This window comes from Hylaeus volcanicus, unplaced genomic scaffold (assembly GCF_026283585.1).
Source record: "Hylaeus volcanicus isolate JK05 unplaced genomic scaffold, UHH_iyHylVolc1.0_haploid 12192, whole genome shotgun sequence".
Lineage (NCBI taxonomy): Eukaryota > Metazoa > Arthropoda > Insecta > Hymenoptera > Colletidae > Hylaeus > Hylaeus volcanicus.
Genome location: NW_026533142.1, coordinates 358,851 through 383,253, shown reverse-complemented (window position 1 = coordinate 383,253; position 24,403 = coordinate 358,851). Strand labels below are relative to the sequence as shown.

Sequence of the window (24,403 nt, the reverse complement as noted above, 5' to 3'; positions counted from 1 at the left end):
CAGCTGATTGTCGCAAACTTAGATCATTCACCTCTTAATCCTTTCATTGCGGGACGATCTTTGCTAGAAATTCCAAGTGACGTAGAGGTCTGAATTTAAAAAAAGTATCAGTTTATAGGAAATGATAAGACGGAACTTTTTTATAACTACAGTTTATTCATAAGATGTTTAGTCTCTAAAATAGAAATTAAGAACGTAGGAGACCATTTTTCTATGAATTCGATTACATTTGAAATAGTGAAAATGAAAGCGTGGTTAGATGACAATTATTTATTCGTCGATATATTAAAAAATATTACCTCATAGAGGATGATAAGATGAAACTTTTATGTATTTACAGTTTGTTCATAGGACGTTTAGTTTCAGAGATAAGAATTAAAAATCTTAGAAGACCTTTTTCCTGAAATTCAATTTTTCCAACGAACTTTTAACTTTTCAATTTTTATTTCCCAAACTAAGCATCCTATGAATAAACTGTAAATATAAAAAAGTTTCTTCTCATCGTCCCCTATAAGCTGATATTTTTTTTAAATCGATTTAACGAATACAAACATTTCTCAGAGCTTATCTCTCGAGAGCGTATATATACGTCCTCCGCAGTCAAAGGGTTAAGGGACAAATTCAAAAAAATTGTTTTTTCTTTAATCAAACATACGCAAATCAAAGCAATTTTTTTTTATTTTAACGTACAAATATACTGTCCCACCTAAATATTGTATATTTTTTAATTCTAAAATTAGGATCTTATGATCGTAAATAATGGTAATTGTTATACAGAAGCAAATGTACGTATATGTGTCAATATCCCTCAAGAGGTTAAGGTAAAGCTGTCAATTCGACAATTTGTTTTTAAATAATAATTTATATACATTATGTGCTTGAGAAAGGGGAGCGTTCGAATAAGTAACACTTTCGATTTAAACTTTCGTGTTTGATCATTTTCGTGAATCGACTTTGCCACTTTCAGTTTAGTCAAAGTTATCTCCATCATTATTTTCGTTTATGATCCTCAGTCCATAACATGTTAGCAAACGCAGAAATAAACACATGCAAGTTTCGTATCAAAATAGTATTTATCTAATAGTAATAGTATAAACTGGAAATTGTAAAAGAGCCAAAGGAAAATTATGTTTACTTTGAAGGCCATGTTGTAAAAGGTAAAAATTAAAAGTAGAGAAGGTTGCGATGGTTATATCTACAGAGACATCTCTAGATAACTGAATTATGAACATTTCGTGCAAAATTCAATATTTTTCACACTTACTCTAATAGTATTTCATAAAATTGTTTCAAAAATCAGTTTTTTTTGTTCCTTTGAAGTAGCTAACTAATTATATTTGTTTATTTAGAGTTTCTGAATGCTAATCGAATAATATGAGACTCGCAGATTCGATATTCTTAAATTTCTAATCGTTGACAAGCAATAAACAATCATAGAATAACTTCTCTTGTACATTTTTGTTTAGGTATGCCTGATTGTAAATATCAATTTTTATTTTCAAAAATTGAAGATATTGAACGATCGTGTTTAACAGTGAAAAGAAACTAGTTTGTCAATTTTGGACATTTTGGTAGATAATAAGAGACGGTTTGCTCTGCTATGTGCAAATGATAAAAGTATTATAATAAACAATTTTTGAACTTTCCACATATGTATGAACGTATTTATGACCTTACAGATTAAAAATTTTCGATACACTTTTCAATCAGATAACTACTCACTATTTATGAAATTGTATTCTATGAATAATAATTAATATTAAAAAAACAATAAAGTTTCTCTTTACATAAGGACAACAACGGAAAAATAAGTTTGCCACGCAATTGTACATAGTATATTTAATAAATATTGTGTTTCATAATATTTCAATTTTCCTTTCTTTATCATACGAACAAATTTTTTCACACGGACGCATCTCAATTAACTAATATGGGATACTACGAAAGTACCTAATTTAAATTCTACATAAAAGACGAATTACTCGAGATTACAAATCAATCTCAATTATTCACGCTAACAAGGAATATCCGAAGGCCTCCCTCCCTTCCACGAAAATGAAACTTTGTTAATCTCGAACGGCAAAAAATAAGGGATGTGGTTTTTTAGTGGCGGTAACTCGAGTTTAAGGAGTGAAACTTTGGTGGGTAGTTCATTCCTCAAACTTGAGTTACCGTAGCTTAAAAAATACGTTTCCCTTATTTTTTGTCAGTCTACAAACCTGCAGTTTGATCGGAATAGAGAGGGAAGCACTTTTCAGCAGATATGTCCAAAATTTCTATCTAAATAAAAATGTTAAATATTGAAAAGAAGATAAAAAATTTGTATTTATTGTTTGTCGAATAAATATACTTATCTTTATCTTTATATTTTTTATACTTTATCTATATATTTATCTATATATTTAATCGAGGTAAATTTATGCGATGAATAAAAATACTTTTTTATTTGAAGTATTTCATCCGTCGGATAACTTTCATATTTGAGCAACGAGTTTTAGTGAACTGCAATTCATCAATCAATAAAGATTAAAAATCTTAAACATACCTTATTTATTCACCATTAACTAGAAGTATGAAATATTTGTCGACATTATTGTCCAATGCAAACAATTTGAATTATCTTTATTTGACGAATAAAACTTCGAATGAATATTTGTATCTGTTATTTAACGAATAAAAATAATTTCAGTTACCTTCATACAGTATCTTTATTCGATTTTTTATTTAAACAATTTTTGTACCTAAATAATGCAAGATACAGGTAACGTTAAATTGGCTATTAAGAAAATTTTTCAAAAACATGTTATGTTATGTTTATGTTATAATAAAAAACCATACCAAAGGCAATATTTCAAATCATTTAAAGAAGGATATATTTAGAATATAGATAAACTAATATTAATATCAAAATTGTTGAAGTATATATGATGTAGGTATACGTTATACATATTATATTTCCATAACCACTAGCTTGACGTAACAAATAGTGTATTCACAAAAGAAATCAATCACTTTTTAAATAACATAATATCTGGTTGTCTATTGTACCTTATGTAATCCATTGATTTTTTTAAGTATCTGTGACAATGAAAGACGAGTATAATGTTAGGTAATAACATAGTTTCAATCTTCCAACGCGCAACGATAGAGTCACACGTTCTTGTGACACGTTTCTGACTTTGAATATGTCGCTTATTACGTCTACACCCCAGTGTTTCTCAAACTTTTCTAGTCACAGAACATTTGCACTCTTTTATAATTATTTGGCATTTGAAATATAAAGTAAAACACAATAAAGCTATTGCATTAAATAAAAAAAATAAAAATAAAAACATTGATATTCAATGTTATATATGCGATTGTATCCCACAAATTATTATTTTGAGAAGAAAATAATATACGTTATTTTAATCGAATTTGTATTTTTTTTTTATTAGAATTACAAATTTGTTTAATATTAAGTGTAATACTAGAGAGTCGAATCTTCATGTTAGATGTAACTTCAAGCCTTGTATACCTATGTCGATGTTATTAGCTGTTGTAAAGTAACGTGATAGAAAAAGTGAATTTCACATTACTAATAAACAAAAACATTTTTTTATTTATTATATTCCGAAAGTGACGACCGTTATAAATACATAGAATCAGTTTATTTTAATTTAATTTGTAGTTTCTAATTCTGGTTTTTGACGGAACATAGTATGTTTACAAATCGAATATATTTAGTTTGGGAAACGCTGGTATAAGTAATGATACTTAAAGATATGAGATTAATAGTGGAATTGAAGTGGCTTAACAAGACACAGTAATGACGATGCCTAATTGTAAGAAGCAACATATAATCATAAAGCGATTATACAAAATAGGATCACAGTCACTATCTCGGTTCTGCATTTTATAAATTATATAAGCACGTTATATTTAATGAGTTCAATTCTTAATATCTTAGTATAAAATACTATGTACAATAGATTGTGTACTTATATAAATATTTATTTCTATGTATTCTTTTTCCATAAACATTGGCAAGGTTTATGGCAGTTTTGTTTAGACTCGTACCAAATATTGGCACACTTTACAACTGGTACTAAATAAAATTCTTGGTTTGACTTACACGAATCTGACGCTTTATTTCAATAATTAGTTCAACATACTTTCTTCCTTTTGGTTTTTCATTATTTTTAAAAAACTTTTAAATGATTATCTAAAACAGTCAAAACGATATCCATTTTCACTCAATCAAACCACTTTCCTGATGTCTCACAAATCCTGATACCTCATAAATTTCTAAATTATTTATAGCTTATTATCCATCCTTGAATGAATAACTTTTATTTATTTGAAATATTAGTATTTATTAAGCAGTAAATTGTCATATTATCTAAAATAGTAGAAAACCAAGAAGTGTAAATGTTACAATATATTAATATGTACAATAATACAATATATTACAATATATTAACTATTACAAAAATTATTATTCCCAGGTAGTCTATTACAGCTGATAATACTCTGGAATGATACGATAGAGAAACAAATTTCGAATTGATTGATTTGTTACTGACAGGTTTTTGGAAACACTTTCCACTTCTTTTACACAGCATTAATTAAACCTTTGACCTACGATCTACTGTAGGACCGTGAATGCCATAATCAGGTATAAAATCAGGAATAAAATTAACTACTTAACTACCTATCTTTATACACAAGATGTTTATAAATATATTAGACCTTTTCTGAGAGTCAAGTCTTCACACCAATACAAATCGAAAAGTTTTTTACCATTTTGCGATCAAGCTTCGTTATCAATATATAAGCAGATGAAATTTACAGGTGTGACTTCCGGTGCGTGCTGTTTTAGTCACCATCAATTGTTCCTGGGAATAAATTATAGACCCGCCAGTACGAAGTCATTAGCATCTAGTTAGCACAGGTTGAGCCAGTGAGCTCGCACAAACTAACCTAAATTTAATTGTAGACTCCTAGGTCATTTTCAAGCAAGTCACTGTGCATCAATGTGTAGTTCTATTGTGTGGCGCGCGAACAGCTGATAGCGTGCACCGGAAGTCACACCTGTAAATTTCAACTGCTTATATCTTGATAACAAAGTCTCAGATCACAAAATAGTAAAGGACTTTTTGATATGTAATGGTATGACTAATTGACTATAAAAAAAAATGCCTACATATTAATTAACACCCTGTATAAAGAAGTCATGGGCTTGATTATATTATGGATTGCATCTCTAGAGCAAATGTATTGAATCAGATGAGGTATTTTCTTTATTGTATTATTGCAGCTGATTAGAAGACGAATTCAAATATGTATAACTGAAGGTCAACATATTATACATGTTTGAATTTGTCTTTTCATCAGCTATTATGTTACAATAATGCAAATATCCCATTGCATTTAAAAAAATATTCATAACCTTGAAATTTCAGAAAATATAACCTTGAGATAATCTTTTTGATTGTCATAGCATGTTCACCTCTAAACCAAACATTTTTCTTTTGAGATATATTTTCGTATCATTAAAAATAACAGAGATACTTTAGTAATTCATTGCAACGCTTTCAATTAATATTCCGTTGGGTACAAATTTTAGTGTAAAAAATTTTCAAACGAACCTTTCTTCCATAAAAAGTAAAAGGCACTTTGATATTTTTAAATAGTTCTATACAATTTTGACTTCATAAGGTTGTAGCTGATATAAAAATGAATTCAACGACCTATTGTATGACCTAGTATCCTTCAATTGAGAAATATGAAACCAATCGATATTATTTTATTCGCACACAAAGTAAGCATAAATATAAAACGAATGTTAAATTACCTCATTATAACATTTGGAGAGCGTATTATCAGCACAATGGACCGATTCTCTGGTCTACCTGTTCCAGGAATTTATTTCTTTAAGATTTTTTCTTATGGGGACATCATCTATTGTTCAACAAACTGACAAAAGTCTATTCTTTATCAAACTGCGATTTCGATTATTGCAAATCTCAAAGAAAGAGTATGTAGAGCATGCAGAGTTATAAATTCAGCCAGTGTAATAGTTTTATTACACTGTTATAACTGTTAGTTATATTTAGTTTTATTGCTAAACGTGACAAACAGTTTGAACAATTGTTAACCTTTTGCTGCCCGCCAACGTGATATATCGGGCTTGTGTACTTTCCGTAGGCGCCCGCGAACGATAAATATCGGACTGCTTGTTCTTTCCGTAGCTGCCCGCCGCCGATAATAGCCGTTTTGGGACTGGCGCTCATTCAGTGTGTCATTGCTTCTAATTCCTCCTTTCCAACAGTGATATTGGTATATATATGCATGAACACAAGGGAACAATCTCGGATGAACAATAGCAAGAAGCGACGGGAAGCGTAAAATGATGCGGTATTGAGAGGACAGCTGGTTGGTGAACAGGCGGGCTGTGAGGAACGGTAGGCTCCCGAGAATGCGGGCGCGAAAAGGTTAAAATAAAATATGATCTTATGTGTGTAAGTTTCATTAACCTTATTAAGCAAAAGAGTGATGTAAATATGACATTCGTTTCATGTTTATACTTAACTAGTTTGCGAATAAAATAATTTTCCACAATAGCATTTCTTTCGATTGATCGCATATTTTCCAAAAGAAAGAAACTTCAACATCATACTATAATAGGTCGTGGAATTTGTCATTTTACTAGGTACAACGTTATAAAATTAAAATCACACAATGGCATTTAAATATTTTACATTAAAATTTGTTACTTTTCTTCTTTTCTTTTCAATATTTTTTCATAAAATTATCGAAAACGGCTGAAAAATCGTGCGGACCGTTACGATAACCAACTCTGTATACAGGGTGTCCCAAAAATGTTGGAGTTCCTTGAAAGGGGTGGTTCAGGAGGTGATTTGAAACAACTTTTTCCTTTGTGGGGCTTCGTTAAGCAGATATTAACAAAAAACCCCGACCAATCAGAGCGCGCGAATACCGTTGAAGCGGCCGTGGTAGCGAAGGCTATGCGCTAGGCGGCCGTGCTCGTCCGTGAACAAGTGACTCGACGTACATCGAAGGACCTTGACGCGGCCGCCTAGCGCGTAGCCTTCGCTACTGCGGCCGCTCCAACGGTATATGTGCGCTCTGATTGGTCAGTGTTTTCCGTTAATATCTGCTTAACGAAGCCCCATCCGACATTTTCGCAAAGGAAAAAGTTGTTTCAAATCACCTCCCGAACCACCCCTTTCAAGGAACTCCAACATTTTTGGGACACCCTGTATAATAACTCCGTGTATTAATCATTTTTTTAGAATGATGTGCTTCAAAACAATATGAAATATGTAATGCAACAAGATAATGTAGGTAGTTTCTCTTTGGTTTGTTTTTTTATTTTAGGACACACTTTACACCTTTTTTGAGAATTTCATTTTAATTTTAATTGGCAGAATGTTTCTTGGAAAATATACCGGTTTCTTTCCTTGTAGACAAAGTGGCGTATTATCAGCAAAAATTCTCTCATGTGTTTAACAGTCAGGAATACAGCCTGTAAAATTTCTTCTACCTGCCGAAACTTCGAAAAACAATATTCATTAATTTTTTCTATATTCTTATCTCGAGACAACATCACGGAAACTATCCTAGTGTGCCGAAACATGAATCGAAGACGCGTTTGACAAAGAACTAATTCGTGCCAGACTTTTTACCGTTTAAATAAATTATTTCCAGCATTTACGTGGCTTCGTTGCACGCGATTTTCGATGAAAGAGCGCTTCAGCCGTGCTCGCTTGGGCGCATTCCAAAATTCCAAGGAAAGTGTCCCGCACATTCATTAGATTCAGAATTTCACTCGCGTGGTACGCGAGGTGACGCGATTCTACCTGAAAATATTTGAGCTATGCTTCCGGAGGTTCTGAAGGACATCGCCAGGGACGCGTCGTATCTTATCATAGTCCTCTTGGCTTCCTCGCACCAATTCCAAAAGACGAGCGTCTGATCTCTCGCTTGTAGGTCCGCCAGCAGAAGAGCAAGGTTCTTGGCGACCGTTGCATCGATTCGATGCACGTGACGACCTTCCACTACCACGGGAATAGTTTCTGCTCTACCGTCACACCTAAGGAACAATAATGTCGTGTTACAGGTTAAATAAAACGAACGACCCGGAGAAAGTCGGCTCATAGTCGAAATTATTTAGGAGGATTAAGTCGAGGACTAAGTCCGTAGCGTTTTAGTTCAAGTAAATATTGTCACAACAAAATTGTTTTTAGTGCAATGGTACCAGTGGTGATCACACTATCGTGAAAAGGATCAGGTAGTATTTATGAATAATAGTTGAGGGGTACATCCTCTGTAGGAATAGCATTCTACGTAGAACAGGGTGTCCCAAAAATGTTGTAACTCCTTGAAACGGGTAGTTCGGGAGGTAATTTGAAACAACTTTTTCCTTAGCGAAAATGTTGTCCGAGGCTTCGTTGAGGAGATATTAACGAAAAACCCCGACCAATGAGTGCGCGTGTATACCGGAGGAGGGCGGTCCCCACTAGCGCTAGCGCGTAGCCCACGCCTTCCGCTGGCGGTCCACCAGCATACTCGCGCTCTAATTGGTCGGGGTTTTCTGTTAATATCTCCTTAACGAAGCTTCGTACAACATTTTCGCTAAGGAAAAAATTGTTTCAAATCACCTCCCGAACCACCCTTTTCAAGGACCTCCAACATTTTTGAAGCACCCTGTATATTTTGATGAATTCGATTTTGTAATAATCCACAGATCTCACACATGTTTGATGGTATAATATTGATTCTTACTGCGTAATACCGATCCAATGCGGGATACAGCTCTCAAGTATTCCTTATAGGGGATGTATTAGATGGACTGGAAAGTAATGTCGTTTTTGCCATCTTAAATACTTATTTATCATTTATCAGCTCATTGATTTTTTTGGCATTGAAAGTTTATACACTAGGTGACAAACGGCTGCTGACAATGAGGGCGATTATACATATGTATAATGAATTAAAGATTAAGTTTATTGGAAAGTTTGAATTTAATGTAAAAGAAACGACATTACTTTTCGGTCTACCTAATATGACTCTTATCAAGACAGGGTATAGCCGCAGTGGCATGTAATAATATGTATTATAACAGAAACAAACAATTCATTTGGGAAAATTCCGATTTGAACTAAAACACTACGGACATTTATCCATCAACCCAATTCGATCCAACTACGATGAAAAATAATAATTTTACTCGCCAGGACATCACTTGTTCGCGGAGATATTCCGCGGCTGGATAGCTCAGCGATTGTTTTGGTGATACGAACAGGATCGTCAGTCCATCGATAACGCGTTCCTGGATCAATAATCCGGGCCTAGCCGCGAAATAGAGCAGGAGAATTAGATTTACCGCGATCCCGGCAATCATGCCGTACTCGGGACCGATTGCTAAGCAGCTCAGCAAAGTCACCGTCAAAGGTACGAGGTCGATCTCTGCGAAACAGAGACAATTACCAAGTGAAAATCGTAACAGAACATCCTTGACACCCCTATTTTATACATTTAGAAAGTACACCCAATTCTTTTTTACATCCTTTTTTTACACGAATTTAAAGTTAAACGGTTCTAAAAAGAATGACCGAAAAGTCTTATCAATTTCAAAGTCGTTGTCTAAAAATTATGTACGTCACTACAAGCGGGTAATACAAATTAATAATATAATTGCAGTTTTTGATAGAAATGTATCAAAATAATTCACGTTTTTACCACACTTCAAAAATTAGGCAGCACTGCGATATGTGATTGTAACTGGGGAATTCCTTTATTCGATAACATGATATTTACATAACATATTGAATCATTAAATTCTCTAAGTTTATTAACTTACAATACTTTATTATCAAGTAGCGACGAATAATTATCTACCTAAATATTATTTCTTTATTTCTATTATTAATTTTGAGTTTTCTATTCTCTATTTTGACTTAGCAAATTTTGTTGCTTGCGCTACTAATTTTTTATCTGTGAATTATATACATATCTATTTTAAATTTTATCGCATAATACAATTGCATATGTACATACCATTCGTATCCATATCAGAACTTTTACAGTTTTCAGCATTTTTTTGCACTAGACATTGATTTTTAAATTAGATATATTTCTTTATTATTTCAACTTATACAATTTTCGGATTGCATGAAACGTATCCTTAATTTTTGTATAGGAAACTTATTTTTTTACACGAATTTCTGAAGTGAAGAGTTTCTACCGTGTGAAAAAGATTTGGATGTACATAATGTAATGTTCGTTGCAGTACTTATTTTATTCTGTAAATTATGTGGCCATATCAAGGAAAAATCTAATAAAAACAACTTCAATTATCTTTATACGTACATACACGAGTATAGTACTCTTAAGTATAATACTCTTAATTTATTATTCAAAAATACCCAGGTAAGAATGTTACCTATCTGATTTCACCCATCTAATTATGGAGCCATTGTGTCAAAAATTTCATCATGAAAATGTATAAGATTTTAAAGGTGACCCGCATACAAAAGGTGGAAGCGAAACTGAGATAACGCGCTGTTGAGCGTGTCCTAATCGGATCTTACTTTTCGTTCTCCAAAGTACGCTGAAAATACGTAGCTCGAACATGTAGTACATGGCAACGATAATCACTGCGGCGAGGGTTGCTTTGGGGATGAATTCAAAAGTCGAGGTCAAAAGGCCGCACGCTAAAAGCACAAGGCATCCAGTAATTAAACCGCCCATCGGTGTTTTTACACCGGAAGCGTTGTTCACGGCGGTCCTTGTGAAGCTTCCTGTGGCAGGCATCGATCGGACAAAGCTACCGAAAATGTTGCAAAGTCCCAAAGCTAACATTTCTTGATTAGCGTCGACCGTCTTTCCTTTTGCTAGAAGAGAACAAATTCAATTATTAGGGGAACCAGAGAGTAAAGAAGGCGAATGTTGTAATCAGACAGGTATGGGGAATAGGAGAACGGAAGTTTAAAGGGGACTTTAGAAGAAGACTTCTAATGTTTGATAGTCTGGTGTTAGAAGTGATGCTATATGGGGCGGAGGTTTTTGGATGGAGGAAGAAGGCGGAGTTGGAAGGGGTACAAACAAAGTATATAAGGTGATGTCTAGGTTTGGATTTCTGTACTCCAAAATACATGATCCTAGAGAAAACAAAAAGGGAGAAAATAAGAATCAAGACGGGGATAAAAGCTTTAAGATTTGAAGAGAAGATTAGGAATGCAGTCGGCAGGGAGCTGTTAAAGGAATGCCTGAAGGAACGGTATAGTCAAGCGGAAGTCGCGGAGTTAAGAGAAGGGGAGAGAGATGTAGTGAAAGAGATAAGGGAGAGAGATATCCAAGTGCAAAAACAAGTGCAATACAATAAGGTAAGAGAGGCAACATATAACAGCAGATATAAATACATTGTAACAGCACTACGGCCAGAGTATTTAAATAAAACAGGAAAGGGAGATAATCAAAAGCTTATAGCTAGGATAAGGTGTGGGAATTTAGAAGAGGGAAACAGATATTGGCTGAAAGAGGAGGACAGGAAGTGCGGGTTGTGCAAATTGGAAAAAGGGACGCTGAAACACCTCATAGAGGACTGCCAGGACTTAGAAACAGGAGAATTAAAAGAGGAAACGCTGGTAGAGGGGAGGGCGGATGAGAGGGTAGCAGAGTGGGTAAGGAAGATTGAGAAGAAGAGAAAGGAAAGGAGCGGGCAGTAAAAAATGTAAAATACAAAGAGATCAAAGTTAATGTTAAGGGTAGTTTAAGGATTCGCTGTACACTGGTCTTCAAAAAAAATGGGACACTATACAATTAAAACGTCATAACTCAGAGAGTTTTCAACCGATCTTCGGGAAACTTTGTGAGATTTAGTTTGGAAGTGTACTCTGGGTGTGTGCAAAGTTGCATTGACGAGGGTTGATGAGAAAGGTTATTTCATCCCCCCTAAAGAGGTAATGCAGAAAAACGGTAGTTCAGAACGGTCCAGGGATGACGGAGGGGTGGTAAAAAAATCAAAAAAACCTTTGAGGCGACTCTGTTCGATGCCCCCCTACAAAACGCCCCACCCCCACTAAAATCCACAATTTTTCGACGACAGTCCCGATTTTGGACTCGATGCATTCTCTGAACTCCCCTGATCCAGGAAATGCCATCACTCATGCCGTGCACCCATAGCCACCCCTTGAGGGGTTGAAACAGCTCGCGACTTTTCAACCCCCTTCGACAGGGAGGACTTCCAAACATCAAAGAGCGATGAAATTCACCATGTTTGTTCTTGATACATTAAGGATGAATGCTGAAAAGGTCCCGTTTCGAAAACTGACTCCGGAGCTGAAGGGAGGGGGCAGAGGTAGGGGTGGTCCACCCCAAGTGTAAGGGTTGGAACGATGTTTCGTTTGCGTGGAACACATGTAGTACGGCCCAAGGCATTGGAGTGGCACAGTTTTGATGTTTTTTCCCCTCGTGAATAGCATTACAATATGAAAATGTCGTTTTTTTGGAAAACCCACCTCCCGTCTTCAGAACCGTCTGTGGGGTGCAATGCAAGTTCAAAACCTCCCAAAAATAAAAAAAGACTAATTAACATCGAAACCTCTCAGAAATCAAAAAGTACCCGAAGTACATTCCTTTTGAAAGCTATGAATGTATTAAAAAAAAACATTTTGTGTAATGAAGAATATTTTTTTTATATGAGAGGTAATATTACTGGGTCTCAATTCAATTCACTGGATGAATTTATCCTGGATGATTTATTATATTATTTATTTACACATAACGTATTTAGAATATATTTTATCGATTAATATGATAATATTAATAATTCGTCTGCATAAGTGTGTATCCCTTTTGATAATGTTTAGCCTAAATTTGTAATATGTGCATGTATTATAAATGCATCAAATCTGCAGTTTATTGATAATAATGATTGTTCTCGAATAATTAACAATTTTATGAAATTAAAATACGATTTAATATAAGAAAATTGTTATACGTATAAATAACCATACGTATATCACCAACAGATAAAAGTTTCAGAAATATATTTTTTGTTATCCTAAGTGAACTATTGCTTTAGCCAAATAACCAAGTATTATCATTAATATTTTTAAAAATTGTGTTTCGTCCTAAATATTTAATCTAAGCAAGTAAACGTCGCATTATTATTGACATTTTTTCGATTAAGACGATTTCCGAAACTGTTATCGTGTCTTATACTTTCTAATGTTAATTGAACGCTGCAAGTTGAGTTTTAAGGACGTACCGAATGCTTTCGAAATAGCGATGCTCTCCAAGATGGCGATCAGTGGTACAGAAATAGTGGTGCTTCCGAGTTCGCTAACTAATTCCATGAAACTGTATGTATGGTTCTTGGTTACAATAGAGAATGGTGGCAGACCAAAGGGCGGTAAGCCTTCAGTAATATTTCCAGTAATTTTGAAAGGCTTAATACCGTAAGAGAACAATGCATAGCTTAATATTATCCCAACGATGACTACCACAGCGTTCCTCGCCAATGATATTACCCACAAAAATTTCTGAAACGCTGTCCCATTCTTCTTCCCGGGCAAATTCTATTTTTTGACAGTCAAACAAACGGATTTAGTTCAACGTAAAATCTTGGTGAATGAATATATTTACTTGGTGAATATATTTTATAATAAGTACGTTATTTTATTTTATTACTCTCTGTTTTCAATTACAATTGCAAATTGTTGATTTTAAATTATTTCTTATTTAAAATAATTATTTTACAGCACCAACGTGTGTCGTACATATTTTAATACCTGGGAGTCGAAAACTATTGAAGTTACAAATATTTTCCAAAAAGAGCTTCAGGATTTTTTTAATTAACCCCAAATTGCATGAAAAATATACAATTTTTACTTTCAATCATACAGGGGAGTGAAACCCTTTTGGAAAACAAATTACAATAAAATGCTTACACGATTTCGTAAACATGTTTTTTTTTTAAGATACGTTTTGATCATTAAAACTTGTAATTCTCTTCAGTGCTTAAAGATGGTACATTTTTATAACATAATAATTTATATTGTGTGGACCGAGTAAGTCTAACAATTTAAAATTTTGTTATCAATAAATTTAGAGACAAATCTCAAAGGAAACAGATGAATGGTTCAAAGTGTACTATATTTGTAGAATCATGTTTTTTTTTTATAAGTTCAATGTTACATGTGTATACAATTTTGAAAAAGAAAGTTTTTTTCCACGTGTATCTACACAAATTTTAAGATCATCTGAGGTTAAGAAATTTCTAACATGAGAGTTACTAACTGTACATTCTTTACAGTATTGGACAAAGTACGATAAACAAGAAGGTACCTCGAGAACTAAACATTTTGAAAGGTAAATGAACTAAGACGAATTGTCCACTTACTAGCTAAATAATTACTCCTAATTGAAAGGTTTAAATGAAACACTTACTTTCAAGCAAACGAGTATGATCACAGAACAGAATCCCAGCACTGTGTCCCAAAGTGTGATTTCATTAACCTGATCCACAACTTTAACAATGGCATCGATGAACGAATCGCTTCGGCCGTTTAAACCAAGAAGCTTACCAAACTGAGAGGCTGCGATTATTATTGCAGCCGCGTTGGTGAATCCGGCGATAACTGGCATACTAATGAATTCTAGGAGAAATCCCAAATGGAGCAATCCCATGATCATAATAACACAGCCGGATACGAAACACATGAACACCTGAGAAATGTACAATATTAATCGTAACACATTACGTTAGAGGAACCTGTAAGTAATGTCGTTATTTTCAAATTTTAAAAACATTGCCATTTGAATTTGCATGTGTTAACATAGCCCATATTCTAATTCAATATATATATTCCTAATTCAATAATATCACTAGTTTACAAAATAAAAAAAAAAATGTACATTCAATGCCACAATTTTTTTCTTATGTATTTTGGCCTACTAAACTCGAAAATCGCAAGAAAAAATTTTTCTATGGATACGTTTTTTTTTATACGAATTTTTGAATTTTTTTCTCGATTTTTTTCTGACATACCTTCACATTTTAGGCCATATCTCGAGTTAGAAACGTCCGATTGGGTCGCATACTCGAATTTCCAACAATTACTTTTAACACTATTTTCCAATCAGTTCAATAGTTTAAGTGTTACGAGCCAATAAGGAACTTTGATTTTTTCGGCTAAAATAGAACACGAATATTTCTTGCATCGCCATGGAAAAATAGAAATTGTCAAATTATGTTCAGTTTCTTATTGTCTACGTATAGATCGCACTTGTACGAAGAAAACAAGCTTTTGTTGAAGAAAATCTATGGATGAATACCGGAGTTAGGAACAATTGAGTAAAGGTACAAAAATCCCAATTTTACTCTGTTTTTGTATTTTTCTTCTATTCTAACTCAAGATATGGCCTAAAATGTGAACGTATGTCAGAAAAAAATCGAAAAAAAATTCTTATAAAAAAAACGTATCTATAGAAAAATGTTTTCTTACGATTTTCGAGTTTAGTAGGCCAAAATACATAAGAAAAAAATTGTGGCATTTAATGTACATTTTGGCTGTAAACTAATGTATTTAGTGTGCTTATTGTTAAAGTGCAATGAAGATTAAGTAAAACCTATTAATGGAAGAATAAAGTGTAAACAAATTTCATATTAAACATTTGATGCTTTATCAATTCATAAAGGTGCCTTGGATAGCAGAACGTGTTACATGCTGGTTTAAACAATTGAAGAACAGCAATTTCAAACATTTTTATAGTATACAATATGGGAGATTTGTTGAGTTTGATAAGGATCTGTAGCTTGCTGGAGTTGAAGCTGACTCAAAACAAAGCATCTAAGAATTAACTACAAATGAAACTATAAGTATTGAATATTATTGTGTTTAGATGAATAGACGAAACATGGCTTTGATTCAAAAATGTCTAAAACTGTTTAATCCAGAAAGTGTCATTCTGCACCAATATTAAAAAACAAAAATTCAGTTAGCACAATAAATTGTTCTATGATTTATTTAATAATAACCAATTGTCTGATATTTGCTTGTATAATTTATATAAAATTACTAATTTTTTTTTTCACAGTAGAAATTATTTAAATCATTTTCTTCTAAGATTGTTATGAATTTATTAGTAAATATCTTCCATTTTGCAATATTTAAGAATCCAAATTCTCTCACACATATTCCATAGGATTTACTCCATAGGATCGAAGCTTTGAGGTGACAAAAGAAGCAAATATTATTTTTTGTCAAATAATCTTTTGTTACATGTATTTATGATGTATATTTAAAATGATAATTTGTCCTTTTAAGTAATTACAATTAAAAAAATAATTAAATGATGTGTTACAAGTGAGACACCGCGTGTATAGTTTGGAGGTTAGATAATTAGCAAGAATTCAATGTAAGATTCATTTTATTCATTTTATTCTGCACACGTGTCCCATTTCTTCTTCGTAAAGTAAAAGTATTTTCTAGTTTACGCCAAGGTAGAAAAGCCTGGCAAAAAACAAACTGATAAAGCATTGAAGTGTACTTACCGCGATGTCATCTCCGAGTCTTATAACGTGCTGTTGCGACAATAAAGCCATTATTGCCGTAGGTCCGACCGTGATGTCTTTGCAGCTGCCAAACACCAGGTAGACGAAGCATCCCATGAAACTGCTGTACAGGCCGTACTGAAATTTTCAAAAGTTCACCTAACGAGACTCAGTTTTCCAACTATCATCGATCAGAGATGGGCAAAACTTGGCGCGAATAATAAACAACGAATGAAACCAGCAGTTTAATAATAAACAGCAGTTTAATAATTATTGATTATGGTCATTTTAAGTCATCATATTTGATCCGAGAGGTCTTGTGTGTGTCATCTTGAAAATACAGTACCGCTTTCAATACTTTTCACTAATTTCAATAGTTCTCTACCTATTACAATTCCATGTAATGATTTTCTATCGATACTGTAGTTTTTACATTCTAAGGTAAATTCTCATAATACAGGGTGTGCTGAAACTGTTAGAGGTCCTTGAAAGGGGTGATTTGGAGGATGATTTGAAACAACTTTTTCCTTAGCGAAAATGTTGTTTTAGATCACCTTCTGAACCACCCCTTTCAAGGATCTCCAACATTTTTGGAACACCCTGTATATGTAGATATATTGTATACTCGAAACTATCATACCGATTGATCGATTTAGACGATAATTACTATAAGAGCTCAATAATGACTCTATGCAGCCCTCTTTAAATAGCGGTTTCAATGTTACATTTCTTTATTCAAAGCAAATACTGTTATTGTATTGTATAAATGAAAAACAACTATTCTATTCAATTATAATGAGTAGAATTCAATGGACAAATTATTTTGGGGATTAATGACGAATGATTGTAATGATTGTAATGAGTGTGAAGATTATGAAGATTGTGATGATTCATGATAAATTGGTGATAAATGATAAATAATTAAAATCTGCGAAATTTCCGTTTACGTAATTTTTCGTTTGTACTGGTGTTGTGTACACGCGTCTAGTTTCTAATATTTATAATTACTTTGTACAACGATTATTTGATTGATAAGTAGCTATGTATTGTACATATGTATGTATATAGAACTCAATTCAACAACTATATGTATAACAATTCAATTTCGACTTTTATTTAATTGAATAGTTAAGTTTTAATGCGGTGATATTAAGATTAAGTCGAATAAAAATAGGTTATATAGAGGAAAGTAAGTTAAGTTAATGATAAGCCTATTATTCTCGATATTATTGTTATTCTTCATTCATGTTTTTGTACTCTTTTTCGAAATTGTTTTGTTGTATTGTATTGTATTTCATATATTAAAATGTAAATGTATATATGTACTGATAATATGCACAGCTACGTGCATATTGCTAATAATCCCGTAGGGAGTTTAATAGCTTTAATAAAAAAAAAAAGTTAAGATAAATATGCAAGAATGTAAATATGACGTAATATTGAAGATGAAGGATTTTGGAAAGCTAGTATCTGTAACCCTGTAGGAAACAATCAAATTTACATATACAGGGTGTTCAAAAAAAAGCATTCAATATTTATATGGTGTATAGGGCACACTGTACTGAGTAAAAAGCACGAGTAAACATAGGTCCAAAGGTCAACCGTTTCTGAGATATAAACATTTTTGTTTGCTAGTATCACGATTGACTTACTACTAGGTTTTTGAAATTTATAGAAGATTTTCCACGTGTCCACCGCTCATTTCTGTACACGAAATTGAAAAAATGAAATTGACGAAATTGTCGGCACTTGAATGGGAACATTCAGAACGCAATTTATAAACACTGACATAAACATCGCATGCGATGGAAGCAAGTAAGTCAATCATGATATTAGCAAACAAAAATGTTTATATCTCAGAAACGGTTGACCTTTGGACCTATGTTTACTCGTGCTTTTTACTCAGTACAGTGTGCCCTATACACCATATAAATGTTGAATGCTTTTTTTGAACACCCTGTATACATAGTTGAGCTTTGATTCGTTCATTGCAGAATATTTTATTCTGTAATTCAAATTCTAAATTTTATTAAACGGTTAAGAAATAAACTGTTGTATAATATTTATTTGTTATTCGAAATTTCGTAGCCAATTAAAAAGTTTACCCATATCTGTCGCCGATCCAATGTAACCGCGCATTTTTATCAATTTCGTAACCACAAAAAGGATTAACGGGAATTCGGAATATTTTAAACGTAAATCAACCGCCGAGCTCTTCTATTTGTTATCGGTGTACTATTCCTTTCTGTACTCTTCCACTTGGTTCGATATGAATATTTATTTACACAATTGCCTCGGTTTCCAGAAACGTACATTGTCAGCGAAACCAGAAAAATGCATCGCTCAGTGAACTTCCATACATCTTTTATTATTCAATCAAGTATGAATTTTAAGTAAAAAATTGTTCTTCTTCTTCATCTTACTTAGGTTTTGAAAAATGTCTTAAGAGAGCAGGGCACTGTAAAACCACTTTTGAGAAAGATATATTCAATAAATATTTATAAAAACAACAATGCAATTGTTTCCAAACTTTCAGTATATTTTATTAAGCATGTAAATAAACAAAAACTGGTCCCATAATTTCATTAACATGGCGTTATTCGATTTTATAGAGTGGACAAGTGAGCACTGCAAACAGAGCACTAGTGATCGGTTGATAGTTTCGTGATAACTGTGTATATTCGTGATCAAAAAACCAAAAATTTTCATAAACTATGTACATACTCATAGCTAAAGCCCGACGTAGGATTTTTTGACATCTTGAAAAATATGAAAATGGCAGGACATTAAGAACAAATTTCAGAATTTCACGGAAAATGTTACATTTGATAAAAAAATAAAAATAGAATAATATAATAAAACCATTTTTGATCGGACTGCTAATGACAGAGTAATCTCCACTGATCACGATTCGTGATTCACCCTGTATATACTTTATGTCGTACAAAAATATAATTGTAAATATATTTCCTTTAGTTTCGACGATTTTACATACGTCTTTTGGACTTTGATCATATTCACGGTTTCCGAATGTGAAATAACGCGAAATCAATTACTAATAAAAATTATCCTGCTTATCTAATGTATAATTAATAGAAAAAAATACAGAGTACAAATACAAAATACAGTAAATCAAAGAAACTGCACATCACTAAAATAGTGATATTTTAATTCTTTGACTTATTCACAATACCCCATAATACTAAATTATTAATTATACAAACTAAATGCAGTTACAAAACGAAATAAATACGTAATAACGTACATAGTGATCAACATACGTAAAATAAAATTGAATTACTCTTTATACGGTTTGAGACATTTGTGATTAGTAAAAAATAACAACGAACGTTAACAGTAGTTGTATAATAATTAGTACAAAACTGTAATTGTAAACAATTATAATTAATAAAAAAGATTATTATTGTAAAACAAAATGTAAACATTAGTAGATATTTTCACGACACTGTGATAGTATAAAATAACTTCTAATGCCTGTTCAAACGTCGGAAGTGATGACTTCTTATCTTAAGTATGCATGAAATAATAGAATGAAGTAACCTTTGTCGCAAACTTTATGATAAAACTTTTTTTCAAATTTCCCATAGCATTTTTTATACAACTTGATTTTATCACGTTTGAACATAATTTAAAATTTCTTTATGTCCCTATTAATTTAATTATACAGGGTGTCCCGAAAATGTTGTCTGAGGCTTCGTTAAGGAGATATTAACGGAAAACACTGACCAATCAGAGCGCGCGTATGCCGTTGGAGCGGCCGCGGTAGCGTATGAGCACGGCCGCCTAGCCCGCAGTTTACGCCTACCCCGGCCTCTCCAACCGTATACGCGCGCTTTGATTGGTCGAGGTTTTCCGTTAATATCTCCTCAACGAAGCCCCGGACAACATTTTCGCTAAGGACAAAGTTGTTTCAAATCACCTCCCGAACCACCCCTTTCATATTTTTCAAGATGTCAAAAAATCCTACGTCGGGCTTTAGCTATGAGTGTTATAACATTTTTGGGACACCCTGTATAGCTTATAATCTGTCCAAATTAAGTAAAAATTGTAGAAATTTTCAAATAACGCGGTATATTTCACTCAATTTGGTAGTTTTGTTCAGTTACATCGAGTTTTATTCTCTAGAAGCAAGGTGCCAATCAAGTTATACGCGTAGTTACCTAATTTACAATGAATTTATTCTTGAAGAGAATCCAAAAATAGTAAGTTCACACCCTAAACAGAACAAATATGTCAATTAAACATATCATATTATATAAAGAACGCTCTGAAAAATCTGAAAAATGTACGTTTCTTTCGATAAAATGATCCATTATACTCCCAAAGTAACAAACAATTTTATTTTCATTATTGAAAATTGAAAAGAGAAACTCTACCTATACGGAACACAAATACACACCTGAGCTGGGAGTCCAGCCACAATTGCGTAAGCTATGCCCTGGGGTATAGCAGTCAAACCGACAGTCAATCCTGCCAGAATATCCTGGAGAAGTTTGCTCCAACCATACAGAGGCAGCCATGCTAGAATCGGTATCCTTCGTTGAAGGAATTGCTTTATGTCGAACCTCGAAGTCACGTTCCTCCCTGCAATCCGTGAAGTTGGAGAATTTATTTACAGAAAATTAATTAGTTCCCAGCTAATTACCTACTTATCCAGTAGTTCTTCCAAAGCAATTATTTTCAATACAACACAGCACATAAAGTGAATCTTTTTCTAGTGAGACGCTCTTTCTACGAAGTCGTAATCAACTATGTAATTAAACAATTTCCTCTTCCTCGCCCCTTCCCAGTGGAATTTTTAATATTATTTTAATATTAATTTCTTAATATTAATTTTAATATTATTATTTCATAAATAATGTAAGTTTCAATAAAAAAACGCATGCTTCTATAAGTTTCAACGACAAATTTTAATCAAATTTAAATAAAATTATAATTTTAATTAATATATCAATTTGAGGAACTCCTAGTTTTGCTGTATTTATTATACCCCATTAAACGATAACAAACACTTGCGTACCTATAATATTCCGTAAGTCGACAAAACAGTAGATAAATGCTAATTTGATCATAAAGCTAATGAAGGCTACAAATAAACGATAACTAGAGAACCGGTTAATTAACGGAAAATGCGATTGAAATCATGAATTCGCGCTTTAACCTTTTCATGGCCACTAGAACATACATATGTATCTCGGTAATTGCGACACAACATCAAAGAATATTTTACATTTTTTGTTTTTTTTTTGGTAATTAGGTAATTTAATAATAAATGTATTCATATTGGGTTACTACAAGGATTCTTTTGAAATAATACTAAAACAATTTTTTATCAAGTTTTTAGTAATAAATTTAAATTCACTTTTGGTGATAGCTCTAGGGTATATTTTTTAATTCGTGATTTAAAAAACTGTCTATTTCTGGTTTCACAAACTCTTCAGACATATTTTCTAAACTTTCTTCTCTTGAAAATAATATTCAAGAGTACGATTAGAAAATTAAAACAGTAAATTTACCAAAATAAAATGATATATTTTATTGGCCCTCTTTTTAATATTAACAAAAATGAATTTAGTATTGAATGGTATTATAATATCTCAGAAAGTGCCAAAGGGGATATGCTATATTCGTATTTCTATTTGTGCATGTACAAATATTTTCTTGCACTTATATATGTATTATTTTAATAAATAAAAACAGTTCAAATTAAAAAAATGCAAAATCATATCACATGAATTAAGATTTTTTAAACATAACTGTATCTTTTAAAAAACAATTTTTAAATACCTAAAATAATACTACTTTGAGGTAAAATTATCTATGCATCGTTAAATGCATATGCTACATAATGATCTTGAAGAGTCTCTGTAGTAATTTGATCTGTATAATTAGCAAATTTTTATTGTGAATACTAATCCCAAGAATAGCAAAGCATGCATTGCTTGAATGTAGTTTATTTAAACGTTTCGACCTCTTTACTAGTATACATATACCTAATCTTAGTTATATGCAAAATATGGGAGAAATAGTATAACCATACAAGACTAACAATAAGTGAACTTGTATAAAACACTTTCAATTAAATGATAGTGTAGACTAATGAAAAATTGATCACGAATATACAATTCAACAAAGTTACAATAATTAGATTTTAATGAATAATAATGAAAACATCTCATGTTCATCCTCATATAGCATAGAATTACTTGTTATTATTATATATTGTTATTGTTATATTAAAAGTTGATATTGTATCGTATAATCTTAATCATTTTTCCACATGTCTGTCTATTTTATTTGTATTGTTTTATGTAAGTTTGTATACTCATATGTTGTTGAATTATTTTTTCTATGTTTTGCATTAATCTAAATTTTTATAAAAAAATACCAATTCTTTATATTCTTTTCAAGTTATTTATTTATACATTTCCATGTATAAATAGTTTGTTCCAGTAATTGCAGTTGTATTGTTAACATGGTACTTTTATGAATATTGTTTGTTATTGTAACAGACTCTAATCATAAAAGTAATAAATTAAACATTGTTTAAATGTAGTTTATTTATACAAACGTTTTCTGTCCTATTCTGTCTAAAGTATCACTCACACTTAGAAACAATAACTGGGAAAAATCTATACTCATGTATGTATGTGCATAGAATAATTTATTTAATATAAATATATATATATATACATGTATAGATATATAATTCGGTAGGATAATACACATCTTCCTGTTGTATTATTTGTAAGTGCTAGTAATACTTCAGTGATGATTTAGAACGAGTATAATAAAAATCATTTATATAAACTACATTTAGATAATCCTAATTCTATTACTTTTATAATTAGAATTTTCCAAAAGTAAATACAAGGTTTGAGATGTTGTTGGATACAATGACCGCAAAAATCGTTACTATGGTATACAAACATTGAAACAAAACCAACAAATTGGAAACAATTTTGAATATAAGAAATGATAAAATGTTTTAAGGAATGTTTAGTTTCGCAACAGAGTAAACTGTAATTTTTATAAAAATACAATTTTCGAACAACGAATAAAATATAAACGACTAAACCACAGTATAAAATATTTCTCAATGAACTAATAATTAAATCAGTTAATAAATTATCGGCGAATAAATCGGTTTACGTTAGTTTTATTCGTTTCTTATTATTAGAACGGAATTTTGTCAATCTCTGGTACACAAAGCTGTGTTTTCCTTACTTGTTGGAACCGGAGAATATATCATCCCTGACATCTCCATTAACTGCGTAATAGAAGTACGTACCGGTTCACCTTAGAAATAACAATAATAATAATAGTTTTTCGTCGCGATCACAACAAATCGAATGAATATTTCACGGCTCGTCACACGCAAAAAGAAATCCTTTGTCTGGGTAGTGTTACCTCTGAGACGAATGGAATAAGACTCTGGAATCGTGAACAATGAATACCGGATGAAAAATGAGGAAAGCTGGAATTAAATTACAAATAGGAATTACTGCAGCATGTTTATTACCATCAACTACAACCATTTAATCAATGTTATTCTCATGATGTCGGCAGATTTTGTAAGATTACTTTAATAATATAACGTTACACAAGTAAAGACATTCTCTCGCTCGATGAAACGAGAAAGGAAATGGTGGTACAATTGTATTTATTACGAGCAAGAAGTACCGGAAAAAGATCGCGCGGCTTTTTCAAACACAATTCAATTACACTAGTTTACAGTCAAAATGTACATTCAATGCCACAATTTTTTTCTTATGTATTTTGGCCTACTAAACTCGAAAATCGCAAGAAAAAATT

At 32.2% G+C, this 24,403-nt stretch overlaps 2 protein-coding genes across 2 annotated transcripts; one reads left to right on the top strand and one right to left on the bottom strand.

Annotated features, from left to right (window-relative positions):
* Positions 1–7,107: 7,107 nt before the first annotated feature.
* Positions 7,108–23,953, bottom strand: LOC128882815 (sodium-independent sulfate anion transporter-like). The gene is made up of 8 exons (XM_054134581.1): positions 23,816–23,953; positions 20,988–21,172; positions 16,568–16,705; positions 14,461–14,739; positions 13,280–13,589; positions 10,599–10,901; positions 9,240–9,474; positions 7,108–8,098 (listed from the first exon to the last, which is right to left on the bottom strand). The coding sequence occupies exons 1-8, from the start codon at positions 23,853–23,855 to the stop codon at positions 7,831–7,833; spliced, it is 1,758 nt and encodes a 585-aa protein (XP_053990556.1). The 5' UTR covers positions 23,856–23,953; the 3' UTR covers positions 7,108–7,830.
* LOC128882816 (uncharacterized) lies at positions 10,917–12,610 on the top strand. The gene has a single exon (XM_054134582.1). It carries the CDS (start codon positions 11,163–11,165, stop codon positions 11,733–11,735), a length of 573 nt encoding a protein of 190 aa, XP_053990557.1. The 5' UTR covers positions 10,917–11,162; the 3' UTR covers positions 11,736–12,610.
* Positions 23,954–24,403: the final 450 nt, after the last annotated feature.

Coding starts and splice junctions, on each gene's coding strand:
- LOC128882816 (XM_054134582.1), top strand. CDS start 11,163: ATGATCCTAGAGAAAACAAAAAGGGAGAAAATAAGAATCAAGACGGGG.
- LOC128882815 (XM_054134581.1), bottom strand. CDS start 23,855: ATGGAGATGTCAGGGATGATATATTCTCCGGTTCCAACAA. Junction 14,740..16,567: donor GACTCGGAGATGACATCGCG/GTAAGTACACTT, acceptor TACATTTCTCAG/GTGTTCATGTGTTTCGTATC. Junction 9,475..10,598: donor CGTACTTTGGAGAACGAAAA/GTAAGATCCGAT, acceptor TCTGTTTCGCAG/AGATCGACCTCGTACCTTTG.